Here is a 27,845-nt window from a genome sequence, read left to right as displayed (position 1 = left end):
TTTTTTTTACGTCTTCCATACCTTTACTTAACATGCTCGTTTTTTCCCTGAATGTACTGACTATAGTTATAGTAACTTTTAATGTCCTTGTTTGATTTCTACCATCTGCCACTACCACTACCACTTTGCCAGGGCTGTTACTGTTGACTGTTTTTCCTCCTCATTATTGGTTGTGTTTTCCAGTTTTGATTCTTTCCAGGCTTGCTTTTAAGCTTTTTGGAGAGCAGAGTTTAGTCCAGGGCTAATTTTTTATAACAGCAGAGACAAAACCCTTTGAGAGCTCTGCTTTATGCCTGTGAATATGAGGTTTTCCATCAGGTTGATGGGAGCCTTGCGTGAGCTCCATGGCTCTGTTCCCTGGCCTTGGGTACTTACTCGCATGCATGTGCTTACCAGTACTCAGAGTAGCAAGTGAGTCTTTGCAGGTCTCTAACACTCTCTTCAGCGTAGCTGTCTCCTCTCTGGTACTTGGCCCTGCGGATGTTCCAAGTCTCCTTGGCCTCCATAGATTACCAGCTCTGTCTCCTCACGTGGAGTTTGCCTGTTCTGCCTGGCTTCCCTCTCCCTGTGACGCGGCCTGAAAATTTTCTCGGGGCAGGCAGTAAGCTGGGGCAATTGTGAAGTTCGTTTCGTCTGTTTCCCTTCTCGCAGGAATCACTCTCCTGTGCTGCCTGAAGTTCAGTGTTTAAAATTCATTGTTTCAAATATTTCCCTCCAGTTTTTGGTCTTTTTCATGGGGGAAGGTAAATCTGACCCTTGTTTTTCATCCTGCCAGAAGTGGAAGTTTTTAGTGACTTTTTATTTATTGCCAGTATTTTAGCTTTGCATTCAAAGCCTCTTTCAGCTTCATTTCTTCTGTCACTCCCTTATTCCCTCCACACCTTTTCTCTGACAGGCCCTGTGCTGCTTCCTCTCCCTCATCCCCAGTTCATGCCATTCGTTCCCCTCAGTCTCCTTCTCCCCAGCCAGTTCTTGCTTGTCAGTGTCTCTCCATTCTCATGGTCAGCTCAGGTGCCTCTTCCATGTTGTTTCCCTCCCATTTGAGCAGAACTGAACTTTTTCTCCCTGTTCTGTTTCTACTACAACAACATTGTTTTCAGCGTTCAAGTATACAGGTTGTGAATCTGCTGGCCTTCCCTGTCGAGCACATATGTCAGTCCCCACCTGTGCACACACATGCAGTTTTTGACCCCTGAGGGCCAGGATGGGCCTTGCCCACCTTTGTGTCTTGTACAGGGGTCTGGGGGTATGTAATATATAGAGAAGGTATTTAGCAAGTGTAGGTATGTTATATATGTTTGTGAAAATGAATTTTCTCCTCTCCCCCAAAATCAGGCTACAGAAGAAGTTTCCAAAAATCTGGTTGCCATGAAAGAAATTCTGTATGGCACAAATGAAAAAGAGCCACAGACAGAAGCGGTGGCACAGCTCGCTCAAGAACTGTATAATAGTGGGCTCCTTAGCACCCTAGTAGCTGATTTACAGCTCATTGACTTTGAGGTAAGAAATCAGTTTTTTATTTTTCAAAAACACTAACTATTCGTAGTCATTTTCCATATGTTCTCTCCTCTGAAACATTTTAAGGTTCCTGTTGGGCTCTTGGCTCAGGGGTACTGACCTGTAAGCATACCCGGGCTGCCTGTCTAATTAGCGGGGCCAACTCAGGAACTCAAGGGTATCTCGGACTTAGGCCAGGTTTTGTCCCCCTCTTTCACGACATCATATATGAAGTTTTTTAGGTATTTGTTATGCCCTTTCATTTAGGCTATATTTAATAAACAGCTGCTGGTTTACATAATTCACTGGTTCTTGGCTCTCAAGGAAAAAACAATCTAAAGAAGACCATAGAGTGTTAGAATTTTTGAGGTAGGTGAGATCTTAGAGAACATCTAGGTTTTGTTTGTTTGTTTGTTTTTAACCTGCTGAGAACTCACTACAGTCGAGATTATATGTGTTTTGTTTGCTTGGCACTGCTTTTAAACATTTAAATGAGGATAACATTAAAACAGCAGGAGATTTTATACACAATTTTGAATTTCTGGCTTCCCTTGGAAAAGTTGGCAACATTGGGCCTTGTAGTCTGTGTGGCCCCTCAGCCCATGACGTTGGCATCCACACTTGGGTGTGCCACAGAAGGCACAGCTTGCTTTTTCTACCTCGGCCTGCTGCGCTCATTTGCATTTCCTGCTCGTCCCTGGTAGGCGTTTGAGATTGGTGCCCAGGCTTATACAGCCAGATCATCCCATGTTGGATATTTACTGCATTTATTAGTGAGAAGAATGGTCCTTGATACCAGTCTGAATAAACTAGTCTGAGACGTGTGTAATGAAGGGCTCTGGCATGGTTGTGAGCAGTCTCCTCTTTGACTCTTCGTTATGGCTGTGCTTTGTTTAAGCCCCAGTGTTTATCGTCCTGAGGGATTGTATGTCTATTCAGGTACTTGGAAAACCAGGGGAGAAAATGACAGACACCTGTAGCTAGATTCAGTTTTAGAGAAGGGTGGGGAAGATGTGGTTCATAGGTTACTTGAATGTATTATCAATAGATAATAAAAGAGAATAAAAATTTACTTCTGTCTTTTAGAACAGACAGAACTATGATATTTCCATTTATATAGCTGGTTTCATATATCTTTAATAGAGTGTCAAATTCCAACAACAAGGATTTTTATCTCCACTACAAAGGTGGGAGTGCACTGGACCATCCAGTTCCTTCTCCTTCGTCTTCCCACCCCACTCCCCAACCTGGACCTTGAACTTAATATTCATTTGGGACTTTAGAGACATAAATTTAATTTAAAAGAAATGTGTGCCCTTGAGACTGGTTCTTCGAGATTGCCATTACTACTCCTGACCTAGCACAGGCCCCAGGGTCATCTCTAGTGCTGGAAGGCTAGCGTTTCACTCACTCTCCTGCAGACTTGTCAGCCGTATAAAGTGGCAGTTCTGAAACATCTCTTGGGGTCTACTTCTGCATTTGTTACTTTCTTGTGCAGCTTTCTGATTATAAGTTTCGCTGTACTGTGTTAACAGGACTGTTTTGTTTAGTGAAGTACTCTGCTCTCTGAACTACTGCATCATGTGATACTTAGTACCTTAATTATCTATACGTAAAGTTTTTCCCAATTACACCTAGTTTAGTAGGAGGACATGTCTACTTGCCATTAAAGCTCAGCTTCTTACAGAATTCTTTCATTTTTATTACACTAACAATACAGTTTCTCCTCCTTCCACCACTATAAAAGGAAGCTATATGTATTGTTTACAATACAAGCATCCTATTTAAAGCTGCTTGGGTGGGAATCAGATCCCTGAACAATGTAAGCATATAGCAAGGTTTTGTTTTTCATATCTGAGTCAGCATGATTCTGAGAGTTAGAAATCATTGAAATTATATATAGTAAGATTTCACTTTGTCAACACATTATTCATGTCAAAAATACTTTACTGTTAAAACTTAGGGACTTCCCTGGTGGTCCAGTGGTTATGACTTCACCTTCTAGAGCAGGGGGTGTGGGTTCGACCCCTGGTCGGGGAGCTAAGATCCCACATGCCTCGAGGCCAAAGAAACAAAACATAAAACAGAAGCAATATTGTGACATTCAATAAAGACTTTTAAAAAATGGTCCACATCAAAAAAATCTTTTAAAAAAAATTCACTATTAAAACTTAGAATTTGAAATTACGAAGGAAGAAATAAAATAAGAAAATTTAATGTCTATGAACATTTTAAAGTCAGATATTCAGTCATAATTATAAATATACAGTACCTAGATTTGAGTTTATTTAGGGCATTTTGGCATTTAGTCAGGCATTTTGATATTTTTGTCTTCCTTAATAGGGCAAGAAAGACGTGGCTCAGATTTTCAACAATATTCTCAGAAGACAAATTGGTACAAGAACTCCTACTGTTGAATACATCTGCACCCAACAGAATATTTTGTTCATGTTATTGAAAGGGTATGTATAAAGTATAATGTAATAAGGTTTATATTTTTGACTTGAAAAATAAAAAGGAAAGATGGTCTTGGGCAAAAACAGGATGGTGAATGTCAGAAAGCATTTCCTCTGTAGTTTCATCAGCTCATTTTCCCATAGTTCTGGAACACATTTCCCTCCTTAAAATTTAACCTGTGAGCTAAACCGAATTTGAAAATGCCCATGGGATTTTAAAGTTAGGTGAATTGTGAGCCTTTAAATTCTCAAACCATACATGACTGAAGAAAAAAATAAGTCCTCTGTGTTCTTGTTTCTGTTCTCTAAGATGTAAAAACCTTAATTGTTGAAATATCAGCTAAATCATGTATTTAAAGACATCTTCTTTGGACGTACATGCACACGGTACTGCAGTAAAGGCTTCCCAGTAAATGGAGCTTGGATGCTATATAGCTTAACCTTGTTCAGTCAACAGTCAACAAAGTACATGTTTATGACGTACTTCCCTTTGCTTTTCACCTGTGTGTGTCCACTCACCCACTTAATCTGGTAATTCACAGTGCATCTTCCTGGAATTACTGTTGGACTAAGCAGGCATTTATCTTTGGGTAGCCTGTCAGTTTCAAAAAAAAAAAAAAAAAAAAAATCAAACAAAACCCAAAAAAGCCTTAAAACTAAAAGTTTAAAAAAAAGTCCTCTTCTCTCTCATCACTGATTGGCAAGGTAACCTCCTGTTGTTTCACACCAGAGTTGTTTGCCAGCTCTGGGTACGTGTGCACTGGTGGTGGTCTGTTAAATTGGCGGGCAGCTGTTTTATTGGCATGACTGGTGGCGTGAATCAGCTTGCTCTCCTACCCCAGCTTTATAGCTTGCCTCACTCTGATTCATATCTCTGTGGTTTAACACTTGCCCCAAGTTCAAACTCGTTTAGACAAAGCATGAGTCAGTGCATGTGTTGGATGCCAGCATTCTATTTCCTTCTTTCTAGTTCTGTCTATGTTGCTTCTTCAGATGTTGCCATACGGAATTTTTGGCATCTGATTTTTTGTTGTATCAGTCCAGAGCTGCGTGTATGAACATGTAGTGAGTAGTCTGAAATTTTAGTGTTCTTAGAGCAGCTGCCAGATGCCTTTGTGTATTTTTAAAGCCAGTCTTCCTTTTTCCATAGAAAGCAGCGGTTGTTAAAATCTATGAATTAGTTAACTCTGCCTGTGTTTTCACTTCAGAGTGGCCAGGGGTATGATATGAACATTGTTTAATGTCATGTAAAGTAAGACTTTTGAGGTAATATTTAAAGAAAGGTTTCAAGCTCTCAACTGAGCTGACCAGAGCAGAAACCTCAGTTTAGGGAGGCGAGGAGAAGCCATTTGTGTTGGGATCCCACAGAAGCCGTCCCCCCACCGCCTACAACCCCTTTCCTACCTGTCACCAGGCTTCAACAATTACTAACATTTATTAACATTCTTGTTTCATCTATTCCTTGCCTCTTGTTTTTCCTCCTCAAACATAACATCACTTCAGTATGCATCCCTAGTACATAATAAAGGATTCTTTAACATAACCATAATATCATTTAAAAACCTAATATTATCTAATGCCCAGTCACTGTTCATATTTCCTTGATTGTCACCAAAAATGTCATTTTTCATTTTGTTTAAATCAGTTTTCAAGCAAGGTCCACAAACTGAATTTGGTTGATATGACTCTTAACTCTCTGTTAATCTATAATAGTTCCTGCCCCCTTCTTTTAACACCATTCATTTGTTGAAGCATCTGGGTCATTTGTTTTGCAGGGAAACCACATATTTGGGATTTGCATCCTGTGGTTTCACCTGTAACCATGTTCCTCTATCCTCTATTCTTTCAAGTTAGTTTGACTAGATTCAGCTTCAGTTTGCGGGGGCAGGAATTCTTCATGAATGGGATTGTGATGGGATTGCTTCCTGTTGGGCAACGCAGGTTGTCCTACTTCTGGTGATATTTAGATTGATCAGTGGATGTAGGTGTTGTCAGTCTGTCCATTATAAAGTTCTCCATCAACCCTTCACCTAATGGTTTTAGTATCCACTGAGGATCATTGTCTAGGTTCAAAATGGTGATTTCCTAATTCTGTTATTCCTTCTCTGTATATTAAATGTGTTTTGTTCCTCAACAGTGACTTCTATAGGAAAGACAGAATAGATGCTTGATTTTTTCCACTGTATCATTTTTTAGTATAATCGATTGGTGCCCTAGCCACTTCCTTAGATGAGCAATGAGTATGTTATTGTCTTAAGCACCATTATGACCTCAAGTTTTAGGGGTTTTAAAAATATATTTGATGTGTCTCAGTCCGTTGCAGTCATTATGACCAAATTTTTATGTCCAAATTGCCCCGTCTTGGGCTATTGGGAGCTCCTTCAAATTGGCTCCTATGTCCTTTTGGCAAGACCCCATTCGTCTTTGATGGCTTCCTTGCTGTCTGGCACAAGATGTCCCTTGCTCATTTTGTACAGATCCTGCCTCAGACCCGGAAACAGCCATTTCTTCCAGAGGCCCTGTTGAAACTACCTGTTTAAGATGTTTCTGCTTTTTTGGGAATTCCCTGACAATCCAGTAGTTAGGACTCGGCGCTTTCGCTGCTGAGGGCCCGGGTTCAATCCCTGGTTGGGGAACTAAGATACTGCAAGCCATGCAGCATGGCCAAAAAAATAAAAAATAAAAAGATTTTTCTGCTTTTGTTGATGAATTAGTTTGGACTACTTTAACGCAATGTGATTATCCACTCGGGCTATAAGTATTGACACTTTGATGTTAGACATTTGGGGGAGTTATGCTAACAATATTAGTATGCATTTGAAAATAATCCTGTTGCTAGTGTTAGTCTAAATCTGGAGCAATCATTTTTCCACTGGCGATTTAAATGTTAATGTGCTAACAGGTTGTACAGCGTAACTGTTTACCTTGTACTCACGGGTTTACATTTAATCGTTTAAGACAAGCTTGACAAACTGCCATCAAAACCTGCCCAACTTGTTGTACCAAAGTGTCTTACCCTTGTCTTTCTAGTCTCCTGCCTGTTACAGATCAGCAGAGATGAATTGTGTGATCAGCCATGTTGTGAGCAGACATTTTAATAACACCTAAGAGCCAGTAAGCATTCTAGCTGCCATGCCACAAGTGACACAAAGGAACGTGGTTTTGATCTTGTTGAGGATCTATGATGAACATATGTACAACAGAAGGATAATTCTACTAGATAACACTACTAGTGGATTTCAGGGGATAAAATGTGGGTTTAGTCAATAAGGCAAGAGTTGGTAACAGAAGATGGACTTAGGATTGAGATTCCAGATAGTTTCAAATTTGCATAGGCAGAAAAAAGAGTGAGTACAGGGGCAGGAATGAACACAGTGATTGACAACAGGAAGGAGATAGAGTGTTTTATGGCATAGTGGGAGAGGAGTTGTACCAGAAGAGTAGCTATGATGTGGGGAGGCCTGGGCATCAAAGTTCGTCTATTTGATTAGCAAGAAGAAATCATTATAAGCTCCTAAGCTGGAAAGGCTATTGATAACACTAGTCGTCGGATAGATTTGTTAAGACAGAGCTTGAACAAAGGTGCTGGTTAGGGGTCACTTGAGTGACTAGGTGTGACTTCATGCAGCACTGGGAATGGATAAAAGAAAATGAAACTGAGATATTGCAAAGAAGTATTTAAAAGGAGTGGTGACATTGAGGATGGGGAGGTTGGGAGTAGGTAAAGAGGGGAAGGTTTAGAACTGTGCTGTTCAATATTGTATCTACTAACAACATGTAATTATTTAATTTTAAATTAATTTAAATTAAATGACATTTAAAATTCAGTCCCTCAGTCATACTAGCCAGATTTCAAGTGCTCAGTAGACCGCATAGTTATAGAACATTTCCATTATCAAAGAAAGTTCTGTTAAACCTGTTTTAGACCCAGGTATCTGAAGCAAAATAGTGATGCCATATTAGACTTGTAGAGCTTATGGTAGGCCTTTAACTGAAGTACGGAAGCAACAGAAAATGCCTCACTACAGCCCAGGGTAGATCTGAGCTGGGGCAATTTAGGAGCCATGGAGGGAACCATGAGGTCGTAGGAGCATTCACTAGCAGGCCAGAGGCAACAGAGGAAGGACCTCAGCCAGGCAAGAAATAGAAACAGAGGAGGTAGAAAGGAGAGCTGGGAGAACTTTTCTTTTTTTAAAGAGAGAGATGCAACGATCTGCATTGTCAGGAAATTAAATAGCAGAATTTATGAGAAAAGACCATTTGTTTTAGCGAAGCGGAGGCATTTACTCGTAAAACGTTAGGAAATGGATTCGATGGCAGGAAAGTAGAGGACACTGAGTGGGGAAGGAGATTAAGCCTGTGTGTGCAGCTTGGAAGGAGGTGGAGGAACAGAGTGATGTGTTTGAGCAGAATGGCAGAGTCCAGTCCAAGGGGTTTGATGTACATCAGAATGGAAGAGTCTGCTGGGCTGAGAGGAAAACAAGGTTCTCTTTCTGATCACGGGGAAGGAAGAGGCAAGAGACATTGATGTGGGTGTAGAGGAAGGCTGTGCGGAAAGCTGATGAGGGATGCAGTGGAGTCCCCTGTGTCCACTGCGAGAGCCCTCGGGCCATCCCTGACTAGGCACTTGGTGACATCCTTTGTAGCATTTATGTGTTGCTGCCAACGGTCTTGAAAGTACTATTTTGAGTACTGAATTGAAACAAGTATAAATGCTGTATTTTTGATAGACCCGTTTAGATACTATGAATTTTAGGAAACTATTTTGCTTATTTCATATTGTTTTTTGATTCAGCTTTTGGTTTTTCTGAAGTGGTGAGAGCACCACATGTAAAACTAAACCGTATTTGGAGGTGTGACCCTGTAGACGTCTCTTCAGATCTTTTAGCTTAAGTAATAAGCTTTTATTTTCATGATCGCTCTCACGGCTGTTATTTTTCTTCGGGTTGAAGCAGTCACCACCAACTAATGTGTGTGTGCCCTCTAGACTAAATCCCTCTGAGCACATATTCTACTCTGAGAGAGATGCATTTCGTAACCTGCTCTGTCACTTAATTAGGACATGTCTGAAACTTCCTGTTCTAAAAATTGGAACTGTTAGAGTTTTTAAAAGAACAGTGATGGGGGAAAAAAGCAGTCATCTTTGTCTTTTCTTTTTGCAGATATGAGTCTCCAGAAATAGCTCTGAATTGTGGAATAATGTTGAGAGAATGCATCAGACATGAGCCACTTGCAAAAATCATTTTGTGGTCAGAACAGTTTTATGATTTCTTCAGATATGTCGAAATGTCAACATTTGATATAGCTTCAGATGCATTTGCCACATTCAAGGTAACATAAAAACTGTAGAATTCTAAATATACATACAAGTGAGATTAACAGGTGTGCTGTTTTTCCTAAACCTTCTCTACCCTCCAAGTCTATACATGGCTGCCCTCTAGCGGGAAGAGAGAAGATATATTTAAATATGTATTGTGACTCAGGTATACGCAGTAGAGTCACAGCTTAAAAAGGGTAGAAAAGTTAGATTCTAAAGTCTGTCTAAAAGGCAAAAGTCCTGTACGGTGAAAAGTACACTTTTCTGTTAAATTACCCATCAAGTACAGTATATAGATATGCAGTACATGTGAAAATCAGATTTTTCTCCTGTGTTGGAACATACTGCAGCAGTTTCTTTGATTAAGCATCAGACAAAGTAGTTGGCTTCTGTTCAGGGCCATTGTTAATTCGCAGTATACTAGAACCACACTCAGGACAGAGATTTCCCTATTGTGGACAGGCCCAAGGGCACAGTGGACTTCTCTCTCCCATCTCCTGCTCAGGCCAGAGCTTGTTTATTAAACACAAGGGGTGGGGGTGCAGAATCACCAGCACTACTACTCCCCCCTCCCCTGCCTACCTTGTCTCCCTGTTGTGTAAATTAAATACACAGATGATACGATACCACTGTACAACATGCACATTTTTGTTTTGAAATGCAAAGTTCTGTGCTGTTTAAGGTATGTAGATAAAGCAGTCATGTTTTTTAGTGTTTTTCACAATGAGAGCAAGCCTTTATACATTATACTCCCTTATGTAAAATGTCTGACCTCATAAGTGAATATTTAGAACTGTAATTTTAATATAATCAGAATTTAATATACTGACCTGCAGACTGCTGTGCTCGGAAACCATGAACACTGTCACAGTGAGAAGTGGCCACTGTTTTTGTGAAGGTTCACTTTTATGTATAAAGAGCCATTGAGATAATGAGCACGTCTTGGTCTCTGAATAAAATTTGTCCCTCAGAGCGAATGAACACCCTCAAAATGGGATGAAAGCTTGGGAACTTGGCCGCCTAGGGATTATTAGGATGTCAGAAGACCTCAGATATTTATATGTTAATGTACAAAGCAAAATGAAATGAATATGAGATTATAACATAGAGTGGAAAATATGACATCTTAGGTATCACTGCACTTGGTGGGATGGGACTCATGACCTGGGATATATATATTGATGGAAGGGGACGCCCCATTCAAAAGAAGCAGACCTGTAATGAAGGGAGATGTAGCAGCACCATATGTCAGGAAGGGATACTCCTGGGTGGGAAGAAAGCCAGAAGCCTCAGCGTGGGACACTCTGGGAGGAGGAGGGTGAGGGCAGAGGAGAGGAGCAGCAGTGGGGTCGGAGAATGCAGCCAGACCGCCTGACCAAGAAGAGCACAGGTCACACGCTCCTGGCGCAGTTGGCTCAGAGGTGAGAGAGATGTGCTAACTCTGTGCCACAGATGTGAGTCCCTGATTGGCCTTGCTGATAATTCCATTTCAGATAGGATTGCTTTTTTGAATGAAATTCTCACCAAGAAGAAAACGGTGGTGATGGAATCACTGTGGGTAAAGCAGCCCTGTCAGGTCGTGGTAGCCAGAGAGGGAAGGATTGGGCAGAGTCAGGCAGGTATTCCCTACCTGAAGAAAAACTTTAAAACCATGTAGGATTCTAAGGATGAGCTCTAGAAGAGAGAGCAGTGAGGAGCGAGCTTGGCTTCTGTATCTCAGCTGCTCCCGTTGACTCAGAAGGGGCAGAGCTAATTAAAGAGCCTCCTGAATGGAGAGCTCTCCAAGAAGCAAAGTTAAGTAGAGCCCAAAACTAAGACAATATAAGAGAGGCACAGACCTACCAAACACGCCGAAGGTACCACCCACCCCTCCTTTAAAATGTCTGGTCGGCTCTGGTCTCACTTTCACACCAGAGGTGCTGACAAGCAGGGAGGGAGGACCGCTCCTCTTCTGGCTTGCTAATGTCTTCTTTGCAAAGAACATTTTTATATCAGAAAAGAGCAGATGGTTCGTGCTCTCCTTCGAGAATATGACCAGAGCTACCTTCCCAGAAAGTGCACTCTACACACAAAAACTTCGAAACAAATGCAGCTTATCCAGAGCCCTGGGTTTAAAGTCCAAGGAACAGGTGCTGAGTCTTAAAAGGAAATTAAAACTACCTGCGTGAGACATGTCTCAGATTCATAGCTTGAACGAATGGGGTTCTGAGATAGTAAATCAGTGGCCAAATATTTGTTCGTGATTTTTTTTTTTTTTTTGAGGAATTAGGGAGATGGGGAGGGACATCAGAAGGCCAACAAATATATTTCCAATTTTCCAGAGTAAAAGAAGGTAGATTCCCCAGAGAGGCTGGTGGAGCTCGATATTATACCTGTGTAAGGTACTAGAAAGTATTGCTAAAGAGATGATTTCTGAGCATTTTGGAAAGGAAACCGTGTACCCACAGCCAGCATGGATTCACTAAGAGTAAGTTCAGTCATACTAATCTCATAGACGCCAGTAGATCAGGGGGCTAAGGGTGTGGCTGCCTGGATTCAGTTCCCAGCTCTGCTGCTGATTTAACGTCAGTCTTTTCATCTGTCAAAATGTAGGTAATACTAGTATGTCAGGGTTATTGTGTCTTCACATAGTATGGGTGCAGTGAACAGTAGCTATTAGAATTATTCCTTTATGACAATGTGGATATATTAGATGTTGAATAATTATACAGGTCTGTTTTCATGGAAACAATGAAAAGATAGGAGCTAGATGGAGTTTCAGGGTAGCAGTTCATAATTAATTGAACGCCATATCCATAAGGAGCCAGAAAATGGATTGCCACCCTCCTGGAGCAGAATTTTTAGTGGATTTGTCTTTACTCAGCACAGCTGAACATTTTTATTAAAGACTTAGATAAAGGGTGATAACAAATGTATGCCATGAGGGGATAGAAGGCAGATAACAGAGATCCTGAAATAAGGCCTCATAAAGATCCAGAGAGGCCAGAAGATAACAGGTTGACATTAAATACGGAGGAACTGAGGTCGTCCTCCAGAGGACTCAGCTCTGTCAATATGAGATTTGGGAGTAAGGCATAATAATAATAGGTAATGCTAGGTGTAATTGTTACAGAGTGTAATAATGACTAAAAGGCAGGTAACGTCATATCACACTCAACCCTATGAAGGAGATACTGTTATTATCTCCTTTACAGATAAGGAAACTGAAGCCTAGAAATGTTGGGGGAAGTCAGACCATAAATGGGGAAGCCGGAATTTGAACCCAGGCAGTCTGACTAGAGCGCCCACCCTGAGTAAACAAAATTCTGAGTATGTCCAGTAAAATTAAACAGTATGATGTTGTTGCCCTGCCCCTAAGCTACCTGTGACCACATAACATGTGACCTAAGGAGCTGTCGATGGTCTCAACCCCACTATAAGCTTATAAGGTAACAACACATAAATGTGTTCCATTCCAGGCGCTACACTTTAAGAGGCACATAGACAAATAGATGACTTTCAGAAGACAGTAGATGGTGAGGGGGACTGAGAACCTGTCATTCGAGGAGTGGTTAAAGGAACTGGACGTATTTAGCCTGAAGAAGAGGAGACTCGGTAGGGACTTGTGTGGGAGCACCACTTGTATTTAAAGTGGGTCCTAGAGAAAATGTACTAAACCTAGTTCTGTTGAGTCTGACAGTTTTCTGGAAATAACCTGGGGATAGGTTTTGACTCTCTAGCACAGGAGGAACTTTCTGACTTTCAGAGCTCCAAAGGTGAACCACACAGTTGGAAGAACTGAGTCTCTTGTCCTTGGACATAGACAGTCATCAAGTACGAAATTGGGCCACATGACTTGCCAAGCCTCTGTGAAAATAGCCCCCGGGTGAGCAGCATTTCTTTAGGGATTCCAGGGCTGTCTTTGTGACATGATGTTTGGGACCCAAACTCACATAACTTTTAGGAATCTTTTTAATTCAGCCCACCCTAAAAGTCGGCTGCTCAACCTGCTGGACTTGGGAGATGAATCCCTGACCTTTCTCCAGGTAATACCAGGGTCTCGGCTGTACTGGAATTTAACAGGTTCTTTCTGTCCCCCTGCTGTCTGGCCCAGCAGCTCTGCTGATCTGGGACCGCGTGCACCCTGTCCACTCTGCGGGTCGCTTACCAGATGCTGGCTGCATGACCACTTGCCTTCGTTTTCTGATCTGTTGGTTTCTGCCCCCCGCAACCCCTACCCCAGCCTGGTTTGAGCTCTCCAGAGCTCTCGGCTCTAGTTCCAAGGGTAAGGTCTTTTCCCACCTCTCAGGAGACAGAGGCTCTGCGCAAGTCCCCACTTCCTCTTTTCCCAGCTTAGTATCAGCCTTTTTACTCTGTGCCAGCTCCCAGCAATTGTTCCTTCCCTGCTAATGTTTTCCTCTCCTTAAAGAAGGGCTGCTTTAGCAGCCTCAGCACCCCTTTCCAGTCTCTCCTACCCCAAGGCCATGGAGAAGTGATTCCTAGATTGGCAGTGGTTTCCTGAGCTTCCTGGTCTCTTTAAACCAGATGATAACAAGTAGAATCTCTGATGGGGAGATGTTTGAGGTTCCCCCTTGTCATGTGTGGCCCAACTGTGAGCCCCTTGCTGCTGCTGGAGATACAGCTTTCAAGGTAAATAGTCACCTTACTCAGACCTAAAGAAAAAAACTCTGGTGCAGCATATTTAGGATCTTTGCTTTTCAGGGTAATACTTTCTACCTACCTGTTTCTAAGAAACCAACCCCAGTGGAGAGCCGTTGTCTCTTGAGACCCCCTCCTTTGGCATTCTCTTTCGTCATATCATGACAGAGCGGTGAGCACCTGGCTCCCGGCTCTGTACTTCCTCACAGTGGCCTTCAGAAAGACCCAGCCACAAAAAGTAGACGTGACACTCAGTCTTGCATGGATCTAGCCACAGCAGTCCTTAAATTCACTTTTTCATTCAGTTCATTCCACAAGTCTCTGAGTGCCTGCTCGTGTCTTTAGGTCCTGAGGTTCTGCAGTGATCTCTTGTTTTTTTTTTTTTTTGGCCACACTGCACGACTTGTGGGATCTTAGTTCCCTGACCAGGGCCCCCTGCAGTGGAAGTGCAGAGTCCTAACCACTGGACTGCCAGGGAATTCCCGGTTCAGCAGTGATCTGTCCAGACAAACCCCTGCCCTTGAGGCTCCTAACTCAGGGGAGACCGTCATAGACCACACAGTTGCATGTTAGAGGCGGGACACACTCTTTAACAAGCATGCTTGATACATTCCCATAAGGTTCTCATGTTCCTGTCTCCCTCACATCTGACCCCATGGACCAATAGATAATTTCTTCTAGCCTTGCCATCTCCTCCTTTCCATGTGGGGAAGCCTCATAGCATTTCTTTCCAGATGCTTGAAGGTACTCAAACTCCAGGTTTTCTAATTTTGCCTGTTTAATCTCCAAGGGGGATTTAGGAAAAATTGGGTAGACCTTCCATGGGCATAGGACACATATCCCATCCAGCAGTTTGAACACCTGTAAGTCTTTGGGGTAGAGTTAGAAGCCTTCTTAAAAGCATACTTTGAAGATTGCTTAATGTGCTGTTTTCCCAAACATGTTCCCTGATTCTGTTGGTTCATTCATTTATTTATTAAATATTAAGCTCTTACTATGTGCTGGATACTGCATAGGTGCTGGGGATTCAGAGATTAGTAAAAATAGACATGACCCTTGTATTTATAGACTTTACAGCCTATCATGAGAGAGACATTAATAAAATAATCCCACAGATGTCAAGTCATAACTGTGACCATGCTTTGGTGCCAGTGACCAGTCAGGAAGGGTCCCCCATGGAGGCGATGTTTGAGTCGAGGTCCAAAGGTTGGAAGTAACTAGGCCAGGGGAAAGCCTATGCAAAGGAGGCCTTTCAGGGAAGGGTACTAACAAGCAGGCAGTAAAAGAGCTCCCTGCAAAATCTCTTGAAGCCTGATGGATCCCCACGAGGGTACCAGAGCTGTAGCTCTTTCCTCATTCGTTGACCATGGAGCATTCCTTAGAGTACTTCTCAGGACATACTTCAGGAAACACTAGTTCATTGTAACCTGGGTAAGTCGAACATACACAGCAAAGAAAACAAGTTAAAGGAAAGTTGGTTTGCAGAAAGGGGATTATTGGCAGTGACCTCCAGTGGGCAGCTGTAAAGGAATTTAATTCATTAATTCACCAAAGATGAATTGGCTGTTCGTGCTGTCACGTGTTTCCATTCTTGTTCCCACCTGGTGGTGAGACCAAGCCTAGTTGATTGCTAACTTCTATGTCCTTGAAGGGAAGGACCATATCTTTTTGTCTTTGTAGCCCCAGCACCTAGAACTTTATCTGGCACATAGTAGGTGTTTTCTGAATGAATGATCCTTGAGTTGTTTCCAGGGAAATTCATGGGGTGAGGCATAAGCTCGATTTCATAGGGGTGCACAGTTGGACTCTAGGTCATACTAACTTCTGGTGCTGCATGTTTGCAGCATTAGTCTGCTTACTTAGGAGCTAATGTTTATAATATGACGGGGCTTTTAAAAAACCTTCTACCTCTGAAAAAAGATTGCATTCAGTATGAAACTGAATGTAACTGAATTTAGGAGGAAGAAGATGGAACCTCCAGTACTTTTTCTAATAAAAGAAATGTCCTCTTTCGCCACCAGGAGCAGTATACTATTTGACATTTTATCACAACCGTTTACTTTTATTTCATTTCACTTCTTGATTCCCTTTCTTTGAGTTTTTATCTCCATTGCCTTATAAATTTTTTTAAAATTTTTCCTTCTAAGAGCTGTAGACCTGTGACACTCAATCATTACAATCACAATTTGATTATTAATGATTTTATTTGCTCTTACATAGAATCAACATTTTCAGTACGATTCATGCTCAAATGTTTTTAAGTATAGTAATTTTTAACAACAGTTTTTATCAGGTAAAATGGCGTGGAATGTTTAGGATTCTCTTTTCTAAAAGAACTTGAATGCCAAGCAACTGTAAAAAGTGTATTTTCTTTTCCTAGGATTTACTTACAAGACATAAATTGCTCAGCGCAGAATTTTTGGAACAACATTATGATAGAGTAAGTACATGAAACACTATTTTAAAATAGCACATTGTAAGTTTTGTTACCAGAAATGAAAGATTTTAATTAGATTTTGTACCAGAGTATTTATTTTGGAAATACAATGTTTTTAATTTGTGCTGTAATCATTTCTCTCCTAAAACAAGGTATAGAGCGTTACGTGGTCAGAACAGCATTTTATCTTTTTGATGACACACTGCACTTTGCATCTTTTCTCGCTTTAGAAGAGGAAAATAAAGCACTTTGCTGCTGAATGATAATATACAGTTAAGATAAAAAGAAAATTACCGTCTGACTTCTTATCTTCCCCTTACTTTCCGTTAGTTGCTTACAAATAGAGAGAAAGGGGCACAGCAGCAGGTAGATGGGCAGAACTCTAGCCTAGAGGACGCAGCAGCCAGTTCTGCCCTTGCTCTGCTGCTGACTCCTTGTGACCAAGACCAAGGCCCGCTGGGGGACTCAGAAGTCTGTCCTTATTTGTAAAATGAAGACATTGGATTAGCCCATCCTTAAGGCCCCCTCCAGATTGAGCTAGTAGTAGAACCCCCAGAGGTTTGTGAATAGTGCTGGGTGCTCTGATAACCTGGTTGCCCTTGATCATCACAGCAGTAGCGTCATGTGTTCTCTCCCACCATGTGTCAGCTCTGCTCTCCACAATTCCCATGAGCACTTCCTTATGCCATACTAGTTTAATGTAGGCATTGTCCAAGATCTCATAGGTGCTCCTGGAGAAGTTATGATAGTAACAATCCACTTAAAATTTCTCTCTCTCCCCCAAGATTTGGCTTAGGTTTTCATTCTTCCACTAGTTGTTTGAATTTTTAAAATCCCAGGTATTGTTAATACTTCATTGTTCACTGTGCCATTGAACTAAATTAGAAGATTCTTGGAGGCAAAACCTATGCTTTCTAATTCTCTTGTGTTCCTTTTCCCGTCTTTCCCTCCCACTCCCAGTAACATCCTAACACAGTGCTGAGTACATATTAATTCCCTCATAAATAGCCTCATCAATGGCTTAAACATAGCTGGTCTTTTTTTTTTTTTCTGCCCGTGTACATTGGCATGTGGGTGTGTTTTTTTTTCCTGTGCATTTGTTGGTTTAAATTGGAAGCACAGTCGTTTTGTTGGTGCCTTTTACAGTAGTTAGAAGCGTGGGCTTTGGCACCAGACTGCGTGGAGTTTGGCTTCAAGTCCCAGCTCCACCATGTGCTTCTAGCTCTTGGGCAGCAGCCTTCATTCACCCTCTGTGCCTTTAGGATCTTCAGCTCTAAAAGAAGGCTCATAATAGCACCTTCTTACTACTGGGTTGCTGTGAGGATTAGATAAGAATGTGTGTGTCAAATGCAAGACACAGTGCCTGGAACACAGTAAGCATTTAATAAACATTAGCATTATTATTTCTATTACCACATGGTCTCAAGGGTATTTTTTTTAATTAAACATATGAGTATCTTAATTGAAAACCTACCAAAGATAAAAACTAATTTCCCAGAAATTTGCTACCGGCAATGATGTCGCTTTAATTTTGCGATAAAATATTTTCCTATATGTTATTAATGGGTGACATTGGTTAACAGGATTTTAGCAAATTTATGTGCAGCAGCTGACAGAAATGTGCGTGCAGTGCACTCAGATCCAAGGAGGAGAAGGAAAGTGGGGAGGTGCAGGCAATTTAAATTAAGCCGAGGTGGAGTTACTGGGCAAAAACACATGCTCTAGAATCTGTACACTTGACTCTGAGCTTTCTAATAATTAAAGCATAGAGGGAAACAAAACCAAGGAAAAGCTCACAGTATCTGTAAAGCTTGTTCAAAAGAAACAGCCTTTTCTAGCACTGGGACCTGGAACAAATTTCTCCCATCGACATTCTTAGACGGGAATTGAATTACAGTGTCATGTAGTGGACGCAGTCACCGAGCGTGCCTCTGCAGTAAATAGAATGGCGCTCACGGAGAGCAAATCTTTGAGGGGGCCAAACAGTGCCTGACCTCTGTCTCTCCTAGTCCTTTATTGCTGGCCCAGGGATAAAATCTAACCAGGCAGTTCTCCTTGAGAATAATTTCTTGCAACCAAAGCTTACCCTAAAAATTATGCAGCAGAAAATCGTAACTTGCATTTTCTGTCGAGAACTTGAGGTGTTCCTGTTTCTGCATTATTGATTAAAGGCAGACCCAATTGTTTGATCATTGACTTGACGATCATTTGAGAGAAGGTAGGGTTAACAGCCATCTCTGAAGAGAAAAGTTTTAGTTGCTTGCATACTAAATAGATGGCCATCCCACCTCTGCCTAGAGATAAGCAACAGAATGAATGCGTAGGCAGTTCTGGTTAGCTTTAAACCAAGGGCTGGAAAACGTTTTCTCTAAAGGGCCACCCAGATAGTAAATATTTGAGGCTTCATAGCCATGCAGTCTCTGTCAGCTCTCCTGTCTGTTCTACTGCAAAAGCAGCCATAAAGAGTTCATAAACTGAATTTGTTTACCATACACAAATGAGCATGGCTGCGTTCCAATAAAACTTGTATAAAAACAGACGGTGGGTTGGATTTGGCCCATGAGCTGTAGTTTGCCAACCCCTGCTCTAAACCACAGACGAATGGCTGATGAGAACCCATCATAAAGCAAAGGTAGAAACGGTTTTAGCATGGACAAATTACAAAGCAGGCATTCTCTACCACCCACCACAACCGAGGAAAGGTCTCAGTAAAGCACTGATACCCAGCAGAGTCATACTAGTACTGCAAAACTTTGGAACTTTTAAAACCTGTCTGTAGTTAAAACAAACAGCTAAGTGGCCTTCTCTTCTAACTTTTGGGAAGTGTGGCCCTAGCCCTTGTGTGCCCTTCACTTCTATTTCCCACCTCCCTGCTTTCCTCTGCTTCTGCTCCTCACCATTCCAGGGACACTGTTCTTGTTAGGGAGCACCATTTTGTAAATCTAGTGGACATTCATCAGCTCTTATATCTGTATCATTTTGCATTTTCCAGGTCTTCGCTCATGCTGTGTTCTTCCCTTTCTTTTCCCCAAGAGTATCTCTTCTCCCCATTTCCGAACGAAATCTCTCCCATTAGTCAAGTTTGAGCTCAAGTCCTACCTTCTGTGGGACACCTGCCTATTTAAAAGTGCTGAATTTCTTCTCTCTTCTATTTTTAATTATTTTCTCTTCTTGCTTTGAAAGAACAGGCAACTTTTCTATTTGTGCTTGTGCTTTGGACTAGTTGAATTGTAAAAAAATAGGAATTTTCTAATCTAACACCAGGAAATGAGAGCTGACTCAACAGTGAGAAAACAGTGGGGGGAAAGGGAGTTCTGTTGTGTGCATATGGAGTTTGGACAGAAGAGGACCAGATTTAAGCTATATGCGCACCTGGCTAGAGCTGGGAGGGGGCCAGGAGCCTTCTTCGTAGAGGTAACCAGTGGGTATCACCTTGAGGATGGGTGTGAAGCAGACAGGAGGGGCTGAGCTTGGGCAGCGATTGGCCTTTGTGCTGTTAGAAGTTTGTACTCAAGCTTTTTAATGTTATTACTGGTCTTTAAAAAAATAACTCTGATACGTGTTTTCCTGTCTTTTAGTTCTTCAGTGAATATGAGAAGTTACTTCATTCAGAAAATTATGTGACAAAAAGACAGTCACTCAAGGTATGACAAATTATTGAAGTAATTCATTTCTCTCCACCCCTTATTTGAAATGTGTGTTTGGGGAAAGGGAGATATGGTGCTATGGGTTCTAGACCTTTGCAGGGAAAATACACTTGCCCATGGTCAAGATTTTTGTGGAAAGGAACAGGCGGGGTTCAGCAGTGGTTCATGTGGGGCAGCTGCCCCTGCTCACCTCCTCATGTGTTAGAGATACCAAAATGGAACATACAGAATTTTGAAGAGGATTTAATCATTTAGTAATGAGGTATTTTAGATTTGGGAGCCTATTGTTAAAACTTAGAATCGTATCACCAAATTGAAGGCGCTGCAGGTGTTTTGTTCCCCAGAATGCTGCCCAGATGGCACAATCTTGCTGTGTGAGGGGAGAGGGGTGGCCGTGAGCAGTGACACTGTGAACCGTAGACGAGTTTGGCTGCTTTGTATCAAAATAGGATGTGGACAATTCCATTTGAAACTTAAATATTTAAAACTCTAGAACAGGGTTTGGCAAACTACCAAATCCAGCCCACTGTGTATTTTTGTAAATAAAGTTTTATTGGAACACAGATGTATTCTTTTATTTACATCTTGTCTGTGGCTGTTTCGGCTACAACAGCAGATTTGAATCGTTGCCCCAGAGACACTATGGCTAGCGAAGGAATGGATATGAAGCAAGTCTTTCATTCCTACAGTTTCTCATGAACACATGGAGAAATTCTGAGGACCAGTGGTACTCTAAAAATGTATTTTAATTTGTACTCTCTTTTTTGCTGCCACATTGGCATTTATTTATCCCTATATTTATTTTACCAGCAAATTTGTATTCCCTGTACCAAGCTTCAATTTATTTGTTTGTTTGTTTGTTTTTGTTTGTTTATTTTTGGCCCCGCTGCATGGCTTATGGGATCTTAGTTCTAAGACCAGGGAATGAACCCTGGCCCTCGGCAGTGAGAGCGTGGAGTCCTAACCACTGGACCGCCAGGGAATTCCCCCAATTTTTTATGTCCAAAGAAATTCTTTAAATTACTGGTCATCCTTCTCTAGATAATCACATTGAAATGAGTCATTTTCAGTATTTCTTTGGTTTCTGTGACAGAAAATTAACACCCAATAAGTCTATGCATACTTAATACTACCTTTTGAGCCTCCGTAAGAGTAAATACTGGGCTTCTTACTTTGAAAGTTGTATATTTTCTGATTCAGATTTGATGTGAAACCTATGTGAGCTTTTGAATTCTGCCTCTAAATTCTTTATAAATCCTAAGTAGAATAGATTTGTTTTCCTGCACATCAGGTTATTTTTGATTTACTACGATGACATGTTATTTATCTAGAGATCAGTTATCTGGAAACTTCAGGTATCTAGAACATAGCCAGGAACCCAGAAAGGAATTAATAACAGCAAGTAAACCATGGCAAAGTAGCTCTATCCATGCATTTTCCTTCCCTTAGACGTCACTCCATGTCTCTTATTAGACTCGGGTCCAGCGTGCTTTTCATGTATTCATGCTTTTACTTCTCACTATACTCTCATAAGATACAGGTCCATTAACCACTCCCACTGTACAGATGATAAAACTGAGGCACAGAGAAGTTAAATAACATTCTCAAGGTTAGAGAACTCACAGGGAGCAGGGAGTCAGGACTGGAACCCAGGAAGGCTGGTGCCAGGGGCCAGGCTCTCCACTGCTCTGCTTCTGCCTGTGTCCACAAGGACCACAGCTTGGTCCCTGTCCCCAGGCAGGTTATACCACCTGCACACTAGTCCTTGACTAGAAGTTGGCACACTGGCAGCATGAAGAGGTGACTGCTGGCTTCAGAAAAAGAGAAATCTAGAACAAGCAGGGACAATTTTAAAATTAAGGGCTGATACGGTATAGTCAACTCCATAGAACTCAGGAAGCACAGACTTAGCTGAAGGCATGAACTTTTTTTTAGCTTAATTAATGTCATTTTTAGTAATGTTGAGGAGTCACTAAGAAAAGCTTAGAGTATCTTCAGGATACCTTGCTTAAGAAGGAACAGAAAAGTATTTGTTTTTATAAACCTTTCTGAATCAGATAAGATAAAATGATAAGTTTGGTATGTTTAGGGGTAAGTATGTGGAAAACTTTGTACATGAAACCCTTTGTCCTGTAAAGTTCAGATAAATAAAATAAGAAATAGTAAAATTATTTTTAAATTAAGCTAAGGTATATAGTTATTCAGTAACTTATCGTCTGACCAGTTTCTTTTTACTGAGATAACACAAATGCATATTTAAAGAATAGGTTCTGACAGTCTCAGATTCTGGGCCAAATGTGACTGGAATGTCCTCTTCAGAGAGCAGTGTCAGACTCACCATAGGTTTAAACCCCAGAAGAAACAGGTAGGTGTTCAAGTAACAAATAGGAGGCACTCGTTAGCTTTTAGGTCATAATGCAGTTCAGTTCATCAGTCTTTTGAGTGCCTACTAATATTCTGTGCTTAATAATGATGGTAATTTAATGAATTGTTTTTAAAACTTTGGTTTACTTCAAATCTTAAATGATAATGCAAGAGTAACTGTTTGTCTTCTCAGCTTCTTGGTGAGCTACTATTAGACAGACACAACTTCACAATTATGACAAAATACATCAGTAAACCTGAGAACCTCAAGTTAATGATGAACCTTCTACGAGACAAAAGCCGTAACATCCAGTTTGAGGCCTTCCACGTTTTTAAGGTAGAGTACTAAAAGCATAAACACTAGTTGTTCATCCCATTTCATTTACAAATTACTAGTTTTATTAGGTTCATTTTGGTAATCTCAGTGACACAGCTCAGTTCAGTCAATTTTCATAGTTGTGTGGTACAACATTTAAACAAAAATAGACCCAGAAACAGGGTATATACCATTCGCATTTGGGAACAAGCAAAGTTTATTTGTAGAGGGGTGTCGTTTATCTTTGGCATAGAAGATTATTAATCATCAAGTAAAGGGTAATCCATTTCTTAATGCTTTCCACGGAGCTTTTTGTTCTTAAAATCCATTCTGACCTCCTCTGCCCAGAAATAACTCCTGCTCATTTTATTCTACAATCAAAGTCTATATTTAATCGCAACTGCTTAGTTTCAGAGCATGAGTGAATATGTCAGTCCTTTTTGTGCTAAAACATGTAATTCTCCCCCCTTTTTAAATTGTAAAATAAGGTCTTCCAAAGCGAACACCTCTGAATTAATAATCCTGGCTTCACCACAGGCCCAGGGAAGCATTGGATGTGTATAGCATGTGCTCTGCTAACCGCGGCATACATGTCCCCGTGTCTTGTTCTCTCCCTTTGGCTGATGTTGATTTTTCTCTGTGCAGGTGTTTGTAGCCAATCCTAACAAGACGCAGCCCATCCTAGACATCCTCCTCAAGAACCAGACCAAACTTATAGAGTTCCTCAGCAAGTTCCAGAATGACAGGACCGAGGATGAACAGTTTAACGATGAGAAGACCTATTTAGTTAAACAGATCAGGGATTTGAAGAGACCAGCTCAGCAAGAAGCCTAATTTCCTATAAACATCTAAAATATTAAATCCAAATTCAGCATCTGCTGTTAGCTATTCAGCATCAGGCACTGTTATCAGTCCATGAGGAACATTACTGCTAATCTGCTGTTAGTGAACGGTTTTCCTTTTACCTGTTTGTTTTTTAGTCCAAGTTGGAGAACGTAGCTGCTGCTTTCTTGCACGCTAGAGCACACGTGGACTTTTTCTTGATCTCTGTGTCATTTCAGAATTCAAAGACTCCGTTTGCTGTAGAAGTTCTGAACGTGGCTAGGTTCATGAAGGCAAATGCATAGATGATAGTGTGTGTTAGGGGAAGAGGGCACTGATACTATCAGAGCAGACCTGCTTGTTTGCATTTATCTTTGTTAAAGATCTGGGTGTGGATTCTTGGTAAGATTATATGCCTTCACTAATGGAAGACTGTGCAGAGCTTTATTTGAAATCATAGGGGAACTGTATCCAAGATGTGAGCTTCTTGGGTGGATAAAGTTGACACACGAATAAATTGATACTGAAACTTAGCAGCTTCTCAAAATTGTGAAGCTCCGTAAGGTCATAAGGAAAATGTATATATGCTTTTCACAGCTTTCTAGAATTTTTTGACATTTGATTTTCTTGAGACTTGTAAACCTGGATATGTTGAAGGGTATTTGTTAATTTTACTTTTTGAAGGTATTTTAAAACAGTAGAGCTAGCAACGACACCTCGCATTTCATTTCAACAATGCTTACAGTTTCCTTTTGTATATAATTCTTAGAATGCTCATTTCTTTTAAATGATTTAATTTGTACAGCAGAGGAATGTTATTGTATTAGTATGTAACTATTACCTAATATTGAGTTTTTGCAAAAAATGAATGCTCATAATATGTAATTGAAATACTTCAGATCACCTGAAAATGCTGATTTAAGTATCACAGCATTAAAAGAAAAAGTAAACCAGTCCTTTGTATTCAGTTATCCAATGGGGTGCCATCAGTAGGCTACAATACAGATCTGGAACTCAGTCAGCTACACTTTCCTGCATAATATTGGCCTTACTCATTTAAAATGAGTCATGAGTTCTCCACATCTATGAATGATACCGATTATGCTAAATTAACGCCGATTCTTTGTGTGTGGGGGAGACCTCTGTAGAGCACCTTTTCTTTCTTAAAGTAATCCAGTACAATAGTTGTGAAACTGAATAATTAAAACTTTGGCTTCTCTTAGGAAAAGAAGAGTTCCTAGTCATAGGTGTCATGGGGAAATTTATTTTTTTTAATGTCCTGTTCCTTAATGCTGCAAATTATCAGTATTTATAAAGTAACTGATTTTGCACCACTTTTTTGTTACTGTGACCACAGCAGAACAACGTCTCCTAGAATATATCTATGTAAAGTTATTAGAATGGTATCTGTTCATCTTAGTGATATGAAGATCACAACTAACAACTTACAAATCAGAGTTTGTCAGTTCGAATTCAGCATGGCTGTAGCTGATTAAGAAATTTATATACTTATTCTTTGCTAGCCTCTCTTACTAATTGAATTATCAGCCAGTAAAGTGAGACTCCCAATTGATGTTTCAGCGGCTTTAAGATCTCCTTCTAGGAGCACCAGTTAGGAAAACAGCTCCAAAAAACATAGATATATTTTATTCTGTTTAATTGAAATGGCAGTCTACACTTATAATTGGTTTTCCTGAGGCTGTCTTTACCAAAATCTGTGAAAAATAATTCATGTTTTTCTATCGGAACTAGAGAAAGCAATCCAAGCTCCTTGAAATGAAAATATCCAAGATGTTTAGGAAGGCAGACTTGGCTGCGATGCATCATTCTGGTTCTTGTGGTCCAGTGCTGGGTATCTGGATTCCGTGTGCAAACATTAATTACACCAAGTGGAAGAAAGGTTTCCTTGCCAAGCTGGTTCTTAGAACTTGAAACAACAGCTTCCTTCCACTTTGGCAGTGCTGTCATAGCACTAGAGCCTTTGTGTGGAAGACAGGGGTACAGTGTGTCAAAGAAAACACTGATATATTACTATTGCATTGGAATCTGGGGATAGTTAAGACTTTGGGGTTTTTGTTGTTAAAATGTGAAAACATTCAAAGTTGAAAAGTTGCATTTGAAGTTATGATCATTTAATATATTCATATTACCAAAACTATTATACTGGAAGTGGTTTCTTTTTGTGTTATAAAGGTTTCATTTTACATAAGTCAGTTACTCAACGTGTGATTTTTTAACCCTTAAAAAAGGTGGAGATGTATACAATTGTTAACAATGCCATGGAAGCATTTCCTTTCTCTTGAGGAAAAGTAAATTTCTTATCAGATTATCTGGCTGGCCCTGTAATTTAAATTAAAATAAAATTTTGGAGAAACAGCATTGGTTTTTTGGTTTTATTATGTCATAGATAAATTCACTTGTGTCACTGTGAACACCACCATCAGGAGACACGGTAGCACAAACTCTGTCACAAACTGTACCCAGGAACAGTTAATACACAAGCCTCTAAGTCTTTTTTTTCCCCTTCGAGGTTTCATTTTTGTTGTCAAAAATGTGGTTTTCATTTAGGTCATAGCTCCCTGGCCTTTCCTTTCACAGTAAAGTATTAGTAAGCCTTATACAAGCATTGCTTCTTAGACCGTAGCATTTGGGGAGTAGATCCTGTCGCTGGTTCTGTGATTATTAATACGCTAAGATAAAAGTGAGTGCTTGGCAGGACTATTTATAAATTACTTGAGTGAAATTATATTTTCTTCTTTTTTGGGGGCGGGGGTGCTGTGTTGGATCTTAGTTGCTGCCTTGAGGTGCGGGAGCTCAGTAGTGGCTCTGCGTGGGCTTAGCTGCCTAGCAGCACGTGGGACCTTAGTTCCCCCACCAGGGATTGAACCCGAGTCCCCTGCATTGGAAGGTGGATTCTCTTCCCTGGGACCACGGGTGAAGTCCCTTGAGTGAAACTATAATGAAGGTTGAAAGAACTATGGAAGGAAGCACAGTGTTAAATGGCACCTGCGAGGAGGTCCGTCCTCCAGGCCACCTGCTAAGACGTGGCACACAACTCTGCCCTCGAGGTTTATTTTTTTGTAACCCTTGTCAGCGGATGGGGTCTTCATCCTCCCCGACGTGTTCTTGCCAAAAGCACTCGTCTGAAATCGGAATAACAGCGTTTTGCTTGTTATAATCTCTTATAGGTAGTGCGACCCACGTGTCTGTCGCGCTTCTCCAAAGACGACGGCGGGACCAGGCGACGCTGCCCCTCCTGAGGGTGAGCGGGGGAGCCGCGCGTCACGCGGAAGGAGAGTCCACACCGAGGCCTGGATTCGGGCTCTCACGCGAGTTCCGCTTCCTCCTTCAGCCCCCCGCCCCGCCCCCCGTCCCCACGCCCGCAGCTGAAGTTACCCGGCTTCTCCCTTCATCTGTGACGGTCAAACAGACCGTGGTGGCGAAGGCCCGAGGAGGGCGGCCGCGCTCACGCGCTTGTTCTGGAAGCGGGAGCCGCCGGAGGCCGTGTGTCCCCGCGCCCAGCGCGCCCCGCAGAGGCCCCGAGGCGGGGCACCGGCCACTCCTGTGTCCTCCCCACACCTCACGACCCTCCCTCCGGAGAGGTGAAGGCACGAAGGACGAGGTGAGACTCCCCCACCACAGTCTCAAGGCGCTCCCTCCCGCCGAGCGGCGACCCCGCTTCCGGCGCCAGCGCGCACTTCCGGTCCCTCGCAGCCGCCGGGCACTTAGCCCCAGACGGTTAACGCGACCGGAGACTTACACCTTCTCGCGGGCACTGCCGCCTCCCGGAGTTCACGCCTTCCGGGGCGCCGGCTGTTGCTTCGGGGGCCGCGCGGCCCCGCGCTTGCACGAGGCCCCACAGTGACCCTCGGGGGATGGCGTAGCCCGGGTCCCCGCGTGGCCGTCGGGCGGGGGCCGCACACCGGACCTCGGCTCCGGTCCCCGCTGCGGCGGTAGGGTGCAGCGCGTGCACGGAAGGCCGGTGTCCGCGCGCTGCCCGGGGACCCTCCCTCGGTCCCCAAGCGTGGCAAGCAGCGGTGTCTGCGCAGGAGGTCGTGTGCTCTGAGATTATGAAACACGTTTCTAGGTAGCCCTAGAAACAGGCACCAAGATTTGGGGGAAGGAAGACAGGCACCAAGATTTGGGGGAAGGTTTCTGTTTTTCACCATCCTCCGCAAGATGAGCTGCAGCCCGTGAGCATTCCTGTTTCTTGTATCACCTGCACACTCGCTGTTCCGTGCGAGCAGCACGGTTCTGCCCCGCTTTTCAGTATCTGGGTCCTCTATTCGTTGGAGATTCAAGCGCGTGCGGAAGCGGCGGGCAGGGCCCAGGGAAGCTTCCTAAGAGGCGG

General features: G+C 42.0%; 1 protein-coding gene across 3 annotated transcripts in view; it reads left to right on the top strand.

Moving 5' to 3' along the window:
- Positions 1–25,873, top strand: part of CAB39 (calcium binding protein 39) — an 86,562-nt gene extending 60,689 nt beyond the window's left edge. For all 3 annotated transcript variants that reach the window (XM_024740495.1, XM_024740496.1, XM_024740497.1), the window contains exons 3-9: positions 1,336–1,500; positions 3,841–3,959; positions 9,116–9,284; positions 16,289–16,348; positions 19,924–19,989; positions 22,550–22,693; positions 23,318–25,873. In XM_024740495.1, the coding sequence (XP_024596263.1) occupies positions 1,336–1,500; positions 3,841–3,959; positions 9,116–9,284; positions 16,289–16,348; positions 19,924–19,989; positions 22,550–22,693; positions 23,318–23,506 (912 nt within the window). In that variant the 3' untranslated portion in view covers positions 23,507–25,873. The remainder of the gene's footprint in view (positions 1–1,335; positions 1,501–3,840; positions 3,960–9,115; positions 9,285–16,288; positions 16,349–19,923; positions 19,990–22,549; positions 22,694–23,317) is intronic.
- The last annotated feature ends 1,972 nt before the right edge of the window (positions 25,874–27,845 follow it).

This window comes from Neophocaena asiaeorientalis, unplaced genomic scaffold, assembly GCF_003031525.2.
Source record: "Neophocaena asiaeorientalis asiaeorientalis breed wild unplaced genomic scaffold, Neophocaena_asiaeorientalis_V1.1 scaffold388, whole genome shotgun sequence".
Taxonomy (NCBI): Eukaryota; Metazoa; Chordata; class Mammalia; order Artiodactyla; family Phocoenidae; genus Neophocaena; species Neophocaena asiaeorientalis.
This window is presented reverse-complemented; position numbering and strand designations above follow the sequence as displayed.